Source organism: Tenrec ecaudatus, chromosome 15 (genome assembly GCF_050624435.1).
Source record: "Tenrec ecaudatus isolate mTenEca1 chromosome 15, mTenEca1.hap1, whole genome shotgun sequence".
In the NCBI taxonomy this organism is placed as follows: Eukaryota; Metazoa; Chordata; class Mammalia; order Afrosoricida; family Tenrecidae; genus Tenrec; species Tenrec ecaudatus.
In genome coordinates this window covers 22,205,852-22,218,441 of record NC_134544.1, presented here as the reverse complement: position 1 = coordinate 22,218,441, position 12,590 = coordinate 22,205,852, and the positions used below count along the sequence as shown (strand labels likewise).

At 35.8% G+C, this 12,590-nt stretch overlaps 1 protein-coding gene across 5 annotated transcripts in view; it reads left to right on the top strand.

Moving 5' to 3' along the window:
- The window catches only part of C15H18orf54 (chromosome 15 C18orf54 homolog), a 28,883-nt gene extending 16,608 nt beyond the window's left edge, over positions 1-12,275 (top strand). For 4 of the 5 annotated variants that reach the window (XM_075532608.1, XM_075532605.1, XM_075532604.1 and 1 more), the window contains 4 exons: positions 202-333; positions 1,025-1,095; positions 8,558-8,681; positions 10,678-12,275. In XM_075532608.1, coding sequence (XP_075388723.1) covers positions 202-333; positions 1,025-1,095; positions 8,558-8,630 — 276 coding nt within the window. In that variant the 3' untranslated portion in view covers positions 8,631-8,681; positions 10,678-12,275. The remainder of the gene's footprint in view (positions 1-201; positions 334-1,024; positions 1,096-8,557; positions 8,682-10,677) is intronic. The other variant, XM_075532607.1, reaches the window with a different exon arrangement.
- Positions 12,276-12,590: the final 315 nt, after the last annotated feature.

The following is a 12,590-nucleotide window of genomic DNA, read 5'->3' as shown; positions in this document are numbered from 1 at the left end:
TTTCTAAGAAAATGAGTTGGGGACTGGGTAAGAGTAGGTGGTGAGTTATGATTTTGATATTTTCCCCCCTCAACACTTTATTGACATGTTGGTTTTGCATGCACTGATTTAATCTTAGAAGAAAGTAATAATACCAAAGACAGCTTTCTCCTCTGCCCTGAGTTTACAAGGTTAACCACTCGATCACTGTTTTCATCTTAGAGCTGTACCCTCTCTGGAGGCAAACATCATGGTCCGGTTGAAGCCCTAAAACAAATGTTGTTTAATCTTCAAGCAGTCCAAGAAACTTTCAATCAGAATAAAATCTCAGAGCCAGAAGAAGAGCCCAAACAAGTAAGCACGCATTTGATTTATGAGCGAAGTATGTGACTGTGTAATGGCTTCCCTTTATATCGTTTTTAGACCTACTTCTAGATTTTTGTTAATAAGCAGGCCACACAATAGCTGTTTTGATATTTTTTAAAGAAAATTACTTTCCAAAATTTAATACTACATTTCTGCAGTGGTTTACCTCAGAGAGGGTAGAACAAAGGCAAACCAATACCAAAAACCCGCCACAAAGCTTTCCTATCACTTTACCTTGCCTTTCTTTTGATTTGCTTTCCTATCACTTTACCTTGCCTTTCTTTTGATTTCTTGCTGCTAACCTTTGGTTGTTTTCCAGAGTTCCGAGAAAGCTGGTTCTGCCAGTTGGTGAGTTCTCCCCAGGCATGGACGTCGGGAAGTGTTTAGTCATCCTTGTGCTCTCCTCGCTCCTCTTTCAAATCTCACTGAGGCTTACGTTTGTTCTGTAAAGTCTCAATTTTCCAAGCCAAGATTTGATTTTTAATAAGTATATTAGGACAACCGAAAGTTGAGTTTAAGTAGTACTTGTATTTTTAAAACTACTTTTTAATGTGCTACTGAATTCCTGTGATTACTTCTTTGGAAGTGCAGAGAATAATTTTTCATCTCATTTTGATAACATTTAAGTTTATGATGATAAAATTTCAACATTTTTTATTGTTGGTATTTTTAAAAATAGATTTCAGAAGATGAATTTTCTAAATTGCAATTGAAAGAAAGCATGCTTCCTATTACTGCGTCACTTCAGAAGTAAGTGTTCTTTTCTAATTTCTGCAGGCGGAACGGATGCAAAGCCACTCTAGCCATTCCTTTGATTTTCCATTTGAAAGTTACATGGGGGAATTTGTGAACCGTTCCAAGGGCTGATGTACCTGGATTATTTAGCTCATTTTGAATGTGTTAGGCTAGGTGGACTAGAGGAACACACCCAGTGACACTTACATGTGTGTAAGAGAAAGCTTTATAACAAGAAGTTATTATGTATCAAACAAACATCCCAGCCCAGTTCAGATCAAATCCAGACGTCCCATACTAGCCCATAAGTCTCTCTTCAGATTCATGTAGTCACAAGCAATGATGCAGAATATAGGAATATCACAGGCCAGTGAGTGCAGTCTTGTGGATCCAATGGTGGTGGCTGCATCTCCGCCATCAGGGTCAGTCAGCAGGAAGGTGAAGCAGAGAGAAAAGGGGGAGGTTCCCAGGAGCCTCCTTATGAGAAGGCCATGGCCACATAGAGGCACCATCAGGCTGTGTGATCTGATGACAGGTTTAACTCGACCCCATACTTTTATGTATCTTAAAGTTGATAAGAAATTATATAACTACCACAAGAATACATTTCAGTTTTATCTTAAATCTGTGTTGTTTTCTATTAAAATGTTTTTGAACCTGAAGAGACATGCTTAGACAGTGAAGAGATAATGCACTTGAGTGACCCAGAGAGAGTCTTCATTTCTGAGTAGCGGCAGCGACCCGAGAATGGTGTTGATCCTGCTGGCCCATTCATGAAACATGTTTTCATGTAGCCTCGCAAATAAATATGATGATGTTAAAGGAATCATCATTTGGCCTACTCCATAAAGGTTTTGATGGACATAGTGTCCTAGAATAAAGGTAGATGTAATTAAGGATGTTAACCTACTTTTTTTTTAGTTACTTTATTTTAAATTAAAAGCGACGAAGTCATAATCTAGGTAGAAGAGTGAGTAGGGTCTTAATTTATGGATTTAGTTGTCTGAACATAAGTACTCTCAGAACATTAAAGAATTGAATTTAAGAGAGCTAAGATTAAACTTTTACTGTGGCAACATTATTTCACATGGCTGGAAGTAGAGTAAAACAAGCCAGGTGTCTACAGTATACCCTTTCAGAAATTCATAGGGTTCTGCTACCTAAGACAGTGGTGAATAAGTGCCACATTAGACATGAAATTGTCATTATATGTCTTTATTTTAAACATCTTTTGTCATTTGCTTACATAGTTTAAAAAACCAGATCTTATGTAAGATTTTCTTTTTCTCCCTCTACCTAATTTATAATCTTCTTTGGTCTCAAAATAATTTTCTTTTCTTTGTAGCTTTCCATTATACTTAGATATAGTGTTCCATTCCTAGTAGAATTTAGTGAATAATGATGATAATAAGTAACATTTAACGAGCATTTACCCAGTGCCAATTTTCTAAGTGCTTTGAGTATGTCATTTGACCTTCATAATCCTATTAGGTAAGTAGTTATTATCTTCATTATGCAGATGAGGGGAGAGATTAATTGTCCAAGGTCACATTGTTAGCAAGAGGTAGCATAGGGATTCAAACCAAGCCATCTAAAGTCTTTGCTGCTAATCCTTGGATTAACACTCCTCATTGATGATAGTGGTGAGTTACCTGTTTTCAGTAGGTGGGGGGAGTCACTTGATCACTGAGGATAGACTTCATTTTCCTTTTAAGATTTAAAGTAGATGACCTCTATTTTTCCATTGCTCTTAAAAACCTTTATATTGAACTGTGTCATAGACCCAAATGTATTTCCTTATACCCTTGAAGAGATTTTCTTTGTGAAAATAAGCACTGACCATAAATAATCAAATCACCTTAAAAAGTGATAGAGATTCCTAGGTTCTTTAACCATTTGTTGGAATTGGCTGGAATGTTGCTAAACAATCGATAGTCTTCCCAACATAAAGAATTCCACCACCAAGAGTAAGATTCATGTTTTGTTGGATTGGCTTTTAGCTGTTAATTCTGTTGGGTTATTTGAAATGGTCTTATTGTAACTTTTATGTTTTACAATTCTTAATTGTACTGTTCATCTGTAATGTAACAGTAAATTTAGACTTAGAAAATCTGATTAGTGCCTTCCTCCCTGCTCTCATGATTTTCAGTTTGTAGGTTACCTGCTGTGACAATGATTTAAACTTCATTCAGCCCCAGAATTAATTATTCTTTCTGGACAGCACAGTGTTCTGGATAGGCATGTGGGCTCCTATTTTGAAACACTCAGCTTCTCCGTAAGTTACAGTTCTACTAGGAGAGTTCTTTTGACCCTCCCGCACGTGGATGTTCTGTGATCATGCTTCTCCCCTAGTCCTCAAACAGCAAGTTGTCGGCGTTGTTAACCATTTGGATTACTAGTTTATTTCAAGATATTGGTCATTATCTTCAGAAACTCCAAACTCTTAAGTTGACTTCCTTGGACAATCTGTTTGTTTTCACTCTCCAAGTTGAGTATATCCAGAGGGATATCTATTTTAATAGCGATTGGAATAGTGATTGCTTTCTACCGTATAATACTTACCGTATCTACTCGAATATAAGCTGACCCGAGCATAAGCCGAGGCACCTGGGAAACCAGAAAAACTGATTGACACAACTATAAGCCTAGGGTGGAAAATGCAGAAGCTATTGAGTTTCAATAATCCAAACAAATGAAAATAAAATTACTAAAAATTGAGACATCAGTGGGGTAATGTATTTAAATATTTATTTTAAAAAGCATAGATGGACAAGTCATTTAACATTAGTAAACCAGCACAGTAAGTGGAAAATAGGTTCAACAAAAATAATAAGGTATCAACAATGATACCTTAAAAGTACTATTCCCTGAGCTCAATCAGCAACCAAGGTAAAATGTAAAGAGTTAAAGTCCTTCAAAACTGGATTCCTCATCATCATCCGTATCCCATTTCAGAGCTTCAGCTGGTGTGAGGTCATCATAGATGCTGTCCTCACTGAGATCACCGTCATCACCATCACTGCTGTCATTTTCATACAAAGCGCAGTCTTCACTGCCATCCATAGCATTACTAATACTACACTTCTGGAAGGCACGTTGCACCATGTCTTCTGGAATGTCTTCCATGCATCTCGAACCCACTTTGCTATTAACTCTATGTCAGGCTTCATGAAATTTCCTCCTTTTGTTAGTCAGGCTTGACCAGATGATATCCATTCATGCCACATCCTTCACACACAGTCTTTAAAAGGCTTATTCAAAGATACATGCCATAGGACGGCTCTGATTGGTTAGATGTGAGCAAACAAACATCTTGTTTTCTTGGGGGAGGGGCAGCGATACGTTACACCTCGTTGGGGTACCACTGACCTGTGTATAAGCCAAACCCCAGTTTTTCAGCACTTTTTTTTTTTTGTGTGCTGAAAAACTCAGCTTATACACGAGTATATATGGTATGTAGTTTTGTCCTGTGAATTTATATATTAGAAACTTAATAAAAACTTGTTAATCTTGCTACGATAAAATTTCCTTCTTTGAGCAGATGGAATTGTAGTTTTTAAGCAAGAGGCTTTCCTAAATTTATTTGGTGGTAGTATATACACCCATTCACAGTCCACACAAATATTCCTAAAGTACTTTACCTGTGAGCAGCCAAGTAGTCTGCCTAAATGGGCTATAAAGAATGGGGAGTAGTATTTTGCTTAGAAGCTATAGAGGTGAGCAGTAATTGAATCCTGCAAAATTATCAATCATTTGTCAAGTTTCTAGCTTTGGCGTATCTTGGTTTATATATATTTTGGAAAGGTGTGTGATTGTATAATTATCAGAATTACCTCTTAGATTTGCAAAATTTAATAAAAACACAAGTTTTTCCTTGTTTTAATATACACATAATTTTATGTAGCTTTACAGAGTGGTGGTGAGTTTTGGTTTTTAGTCTTTTCTGTATTCTAGGCTCATACAGGCCAATGTACATACAGTGTTTAAGCAAATAGTCTGTAGTAGTACTAAGAAGAAACCAAAGGCAAGCTATTTGAGTAAATTAAAATTGAGCTAATCCACTTACGTTTAGTTAGTCTCTTACTGAATTTCGGTGGATTGATTTGTATGTATTGTTAATGTTCATGAGTAGATTCAAAACCATAATAAATCAGTTTATTTCAGTAGTTAGGTGTGTTGTACATTGTCCTTTTTGTACATCATCCTTAACTTGATGTTTTTTTCTCAGTAACCTGACTTTTCAGTTGAAATGAAAAAAAAATCAAATAATTTTCTTCCACAATTTTGTACTCTATTTCTCTATATACACACTTTTCAAATAGAACTTAATTTATGATAGTTCCTTTTCAAAGTAGATGATGTTTTATTCTGAGCCCAATAGAGAGGTGAACTTTAAGGAATTAACCAGCTGTAAGACTAGGGCAGCGTCTGACCTCCTCTGACATCACAAGCAGGAGGATAATTAAACTGCACATCATCCCAAAGCTGATTCCTCTTAGGCAAGGGCCAGGCATGCCTCTACCGCCAACCTTTACCAATTCTAGTACCCGCTGGCCCTCTGATAGCGCTCCCATTTCTGCTGGTTTCATTCCGTCATTGCAATGATTAAACAACTCACAGACCATACTCAACAATTGTGGGACTTAATAGGGTAGTTAATAGTCTATAATTTAGAATCAGAAATGCTCAGGAGACAGCCTTGCAGGCATGCCTCTGTGGTCCTCAGCTTCTCAACTATTCTCTCTAGTTTCTGCCTTGCTCAGTCAGTGTTACAAAGCTCCTTTAGCACTGTGGATAAATCCCCAGAGGATACTCCACGTTGCTGTGAGCCTCAGCTCAAAGGCAGTCAGCTCAAACTCCATGGGCCAGCAAATCCAGTTTCCCCAATTAAATACCTGGAGGCACCCCTTTCCTCAAATAATCCTCCTGTACTCAACATTTATTTACTCCGAGCACGGGAGGGAATCCCACCACTATGCCTTGTGATCGGTCTCTCTGCTGCGGCTGCTCCTCTGCCACTCTTCTGGGACCACAGCTTCTGTTTTCTTGATTCTGTTTCCTGAGGAGGTGCATTGTACAGGGATCTCCTGGCTCTTTTTTTTTTTTTAATCAGTAATGAGATTCCCGCTTCCTCCTTCTGAGATGGCTCATTTTAAATCCAGCAAGGTTGCAATATTGACCAAACCCCATGTTTAAGTTCAGGTCTTTACTGTCACATATAACCTTGTTTAAATATCACTCACAACTGAATCATATAATCCTATCAATCAGTATCATTCCCCACCTTCTCTTACGTAGACCTATCTGGAAGAAAGAAACTGTACCCGTTTGCATGGTCCCACCCAGTTGTTTCGTGGGAGTTATAAAGACTACAGCTAGAAAAACTTTATCAAGTAATTCACAGTCCCACATGTTGTGATAGGGGAACTAAAACCTACCATATTGCACATTCCTCTTTGCTGTCCTCCCCTCCTCTTTCTCTCCCTTCTTTCTCATTCATGTCACCATTGGTTTTCTGTATTCTCAGACTAATTTTTAAAGGCATAAAATGAACTACGTAGAATTCAAGAGAAAACTAATAGTGAATTGCAGTATGAAAATATTTAAAAAACTTGTGATGTAGTAAAGACAAAAAATTTGAAATATACATAAGTTAAAATGTATTTGGTAAAAACATGTGTATGAGTGACTATGGAGGTCTTTTGTATCGCTTGCATAGAGCAGTAATCATTAAGCTGTGGATTGGTCTTCCTTTCTTCTTTCCGCATGTTGATCAACAGGAAGGGGTCATTGGAAAGGTCCCAGGTCTCAGTTACCAGTGAACCTTCATTATTTGAGTGGATGAGCAACTAATCTTAGAGATGACTGATAGTTGGTCGCTTAAGCCACATGAACCTTTGGACTAGACAGGAGGATTTGGAGCACACGTGCTGTAGCAATTGGTTTAATTATTGTAATTTTAAAGTAGTTGGTGTGTATACAAGACATTTCAAGAGGTCTCCAACACTGATAGGAAAATGCTGTAATTTCTAAGGCAAGGCCACTGGTGTTGGTCTGTTGTTACCATTGGTAAGTGAAGGAAATGGTTACTTACCGATAGCCTTTGTTTTTTCCATCCATTTTCATAGACCCTCTAGTAAATCCCAGGGATCTGCAGCTCTCAGGTTTATAACCTCTTCTGGGAGTTATAAGCAATAAGATAAGACTTTTACTTTCTCTTGGTAAGTCCCAATTATATCTAATGATTATCTTATTTTTCATAATCATATGTCTTCAAGAAAAGAATTCATTAGGTAGAAAACTTTTACTGTAGGGTGTAGAAGTGATCGTTATATATTTATTTATTTATACCTCTGATTGCATAATAATGATAGATGAGTTACTGTCTTTTATTTAATGAAGGTGAGAATCTCGGTAATTAAAGTTACCCAAAAAAGTGGGGTCCAGATTTTTCTCCTATTACATTTTAGTATAATGTAAAAGTGTCCAACAAGTACATGAGATTCAGATATTAGCAATTAATGCTACTGTTTTATTCCATCTGTTTATCCTGGTTGAAATAGAAAATGATCATATTATGTACATTTATTCACTATATTTTGAAGATATATTTATTGAATATATAGTGTATTAAGTATTAGAGACTGCAGAATGGAGTATTGTAGTCACTTTTTCTCAATTTACCGTAGAAATGGGAATGACTCATACTGGAGATTAGAGCATGTCATAATTGCTATATTCTCAGTATCTTTCATATTTATCAGATATCTGAAATATGTTTGACATTTTCTAAGTGGTCCTCAAGGATCTGAAGGATAGGAGAGAGGAAAAACGGGAAGAATATTTTTAGAGAAAGCCTAGAAATGTATAGGCTTCTCTCTTCTTGGCTTATTTGAGGAATGAATGATTTTTCTTCACTTGAGACTTTATTATCTTGGCTTTCATTTACAGAAAATCAACGTTCTTACTATAATAAATTATGAGTTTCACCCATACCTCCTCCTCCTCAAAATGAGATTTCCTGAGAATTGAAATTGATTCAAAGGTGCTAGTTCTTTTAAATTTTGGCTATTTTGAATGTAAGTGTGCATATTATTTCTTAATAAGGCCAAAGAGAAAAGCATCTTTTCAAAAGCTGTTATGAAGAATTATAAAGAAATAGTTTGTAAAGTGTTATGCTGATTATACTTATTTTTTGTTGTTTCTTAGTGGCTATTTGACAAATTAACTTCAAAATTCTTTGAATGTTTTTAACACTAGCATTTACAGAAGTTTAAATTCTTTTAACCCTCAAGTCTTTTTCAGTTCTCAAGTTTTTATTAGGAAAAACTCTGAAAACTTTGTTTATGGTATTCTGTAAATTAATTTCTTCTACTAATTTGAAATGAAACAAAATATAGACCCATTCCTGCTGTCTGTGTTGGCACATCTAGGCTTAAATATTGGTTTATAATGTGTTTTGCGCTTTTTAATGAAGGGCATTGCACCACCTATCTCGCCTGAGAGACCTTGTGGATGATACCAGTGGGAGACAGTCACCGAAAATATGAAGAGGAGACTAAAAGTGCCTAACCAATAAATAGTCACTACCAAAGAACAAGGTTTGTTTTTTCCTATTTCTTACAGTGACAGAGTAAGTAGAAGCCATATGCTATGCTGTGGCTGGTTCAAGTATTACGAATTTCTGGAAAACATGCTTGAGAACGTTTATAGGTTTTGTGACCCATACTCATTTTGTGCCAAAATAACGAGGATCTAAACTGAACCCACAGAGATCAGACAGCTTGAGTTTGGACATCAGGCCCTCACATGTCTACTATTCCGAGATGAAAGATTTCTGTTCCGGAAGGTTTCATGGACTTAACCTTCTGCAACCTTGTCGTCTTTTTATTATCTGATTCTGGATTATTGAGAAACGTCCAGGTTTTCTCTCCAAAGTCTATTAAGTTAAATAGACTTTTTGGTACAGGTAGTATCTGCATTTAAAGAGCTTAAAGGGATATCAAAATTGTTACAATGTATCTTATCCATATAGATGTCTATACTTTTAGGTTTTCATGAATCAAATATTTAAGATATGTTGTATTTACAAATGACATCCATGTAATAATAGGTGGTATAATGCTAATGAGAATAATCCTTAGGTTGGGGGTTTTAAGAGAGCCTCATTCAATTAATGCTTTGATTATGTATAAAATAATTTTGGCATTGTTTGATAGTATATAAAGCATTTTGGGATATTTGGGGATTTAGTATTTTGAGATTATATTTACCAGACTTTCATTTTGCATTAGCACAGATGTATAAAAACTATGAGGTTGTAGTTAATTCCTTTATGAAATTTTATAAGTAAGCTTAAAGAAATGGATATGAAAGATCAGAAAGAAAATTGCTGTTTTAAAGCTAGGAGGAGACTCAAAAACTTTCATGGAAACCTGGAATTAAAAGATAATAGAATTTTCCCAGGGATTTTTTTAAGCCCTCTCACATTTTGTGGGAGCTGGACTTTCTTTAAAGCAAACAATCTTGTTCAAAGTTAGTCTCTAGATGGAATTGAACAGTGCTGTTTAGTTTTGCAATTTTCTACCAGTGAATTTCTTATAACCAGGAAGTATCTTTATCAGCAAAACCAAGAATTAAACCATAAAGCATAAATAATGTTGCATGCTTTAAAAGTCCAGTGAAATGAAGTAATTTCTGTATATGTATACAAATAATATAAACTTAAGTTTTTAGTCTACTGTCAGCATTTTTGCTAAGTCAATTTTGCCTGTATTGCCAAGACACTATTTAGTGCCCATGTTACAGTGCTGACGTGTCAAAGGCTGTGTAGCGTTAGCCTCTCTCTTACTTTTTTTCATTGTCTAGTCATTCAGTGTCACCATCTTGCTCCTTGCTCAATTTGAAAGGCATTTACTCAAGTGGGCTTGTTTTGTTTGCTCTGTGGGTTCTTTCTGCCACGTTCTATTTTCTGGCTATGGTCTTTTGCTTCACAGCAAATGGTTTGAGTAATTAAATAATGGGATTACTTTGATGCTTAAAGAATGGCTAGATGTTATAATGAAGGTTTTAAGTAGTTAGTTTTGGGTGGATCTGGATTATGTTCCTGGCAAGCAAAATCAGCCATTAGGCAAATTCTAAACAAAGCACAGAGGATAAAGACATCTGGGATAAACACTCAATTGTATATTAAGTATAGTTTGGTCACCTCTACTAGCAACAGCGGTGCAGTGGTGAAAAAGGCTCAGCTCCTAGCCCAATGTTGGTGGTTCCAATCTATCAGCTTCCCCGCAGGAGAAAAATGCAAGCCATCTGCTTCCCTAAAGATTTCGGCCTCAGGACTAATTCTAAATTCCATAAAAGAAATATATAGAGTGGAGGGGAGAGTCAACTAAAAGAATAAAATATCTAAATTACAAGTACTCAAAAAATTCTCGATATTTAATTATATTTCAGAATTGTTTGAGGTTTTCGAGGGAGAAAGGGGAACAAAAATATAGGCTGTCAAGTTATATCAACTAAAGTAGACAGTGAAACTAGATTTTAAAACTTGCATTGTGAACCAAATTTATCAACCCTTTGCTTTCACTTTTTTAGGTTTATTCATTAATGTAAGTAGAAAAAAGAAGATTTTAAAAGATATTTCAAAATTTTATTGAGTATGAAAAAATGTAACAGAAAAGCCAAATTCTAGAAACTGAGATCAAGGGATAAATATGGCAGTGATCACATGAAGCCTCAAGACCCTGATGGATCATCTTTACTATTATTCAGAACTCTGCCCTCAGTGCTTTCCTGTGACAGTTCATTTTAGCATCACAGAGAATTCTGACTAAATTGTTTAGCTTGTTTTTGCTATTTCCTGTGAACATAAATGGGGGGGGGGGGTGTTTCGTGTTATTTCACATGTAATGCTTTATGATAATGTATTAAAAATACATAGATATACCAAGCTATTGCTTGAAGATAAATCACGAGAAATTTCTTTTTCCTGTGTCCTAAATTCATGAGATCATACATCTGGGTTTAAATATTGTTTCATTTTTGTGTCATCTTCCTCTCTGTATCTCAACATCCGCTTAGTGGAAGTGCTGTCAAGAAGTAAACTTGCCAAAGGCCAGCGGCATGAAAAGGAGATAAAAGAAGCAAAAAGTCACTAACGTTGGTTATCAATTTCTGACTAACTGAAGTTCCTTTAAATGTGAAAAACGGTGTATCCCTCTGATTCTTGTACAGACTGGATGTTTCACGTGTGATCATGTGCTGTTTTAGGTTGCAATGCTGGCAGACAAAAACTTGGGTAAGCCTAGGCCTAAACCTGGACACATTGTTTAGTAGGTTATCATGGTAGATATTTTTCCTTTAATATCTGAATTTATTCTTTTCCCACACCCCCCTGCTGCTGCTGCCTTATTTTCCCTCCCTCTTTTTATAATATCTCACCTGTAACTAACACATTCTTTACTTGGATGAAGGGAAAACAACCCCAAAACTTAGCATATTTCACCTTCCCAGTTCCTGCATCGACATAACCCTAGTCCAAACCCTTCGGCTTCACAAGCGCAATATCTTCTTTGCATCCCACCCCTAAATCAAGACTTGTCTATTTGCTTCCTAATGCCTATTTTGACCTCAAACATTCACCCCTTCTCGGAATTTTTTACACTGAAGTTATATTGACTGGTCTTTGTAGGATACTGCTATATACCACTATTCTGCGTGTACTCGTTTTCCAAAATTATCTGTTTTCTCACCTTCGTGTATTTTATTTTTTATGTTTGATATACTTATTTTTTTACATATCTAAAGCTTACTCAGCCATTTCTCTAAAACTCTGTGAAAGTCTTACATTTCCTTTTCTAAGTATTGTAACACTGTGTTAGATAAAGGCTTTCCCCTTTTCTTCCATTATTCTCTAGCTTTATTTTGTATTTCTTGTTTTATTTTGTAGCTACTGCCTCATACACCACACTGTATCCTGAGGGGAATAAGTTTTATCTCAAAAATATGAAATAACAATTTCTGGTTGGTTTTCTTTCCTTGATGCATAGCTAAGAGTAGTGTTGCTTGATAATTCTATACCTTGTTTTTGTATAATGTAAGGTCAAGATCAAAAAGACTACATGGTTTTATATCTATCTGTAAATAAGTTCATTTTCCTTTTTTGGACAAAGAGAATAAACAAAAGCCTAACATTGAACCCTTTATATGCTGTTCTGCAAGTTTTTTTAAAACGAGGTAAATTAAACCTATTTGGAGAGTTATTTGGTGTTGCTGCCATTGTTGCTTCTGTTCATAAAATACGATCCACAAATTTAAAGGTGTTTTAGATGATTTAACTCTTAAGTTTTCTGACTTCTTGAACCTTCAAAACTAAGATTTTTTAAATGTTTTGCATTTCATGAGGTGCACAATCTGTTTTATAAATTTAGAAGTAAACTGGTGGCTGATTTTATATTGTCTTGCCTGATCTGATGGAAATCATATCACAATGGTCTAATCTAGAGACG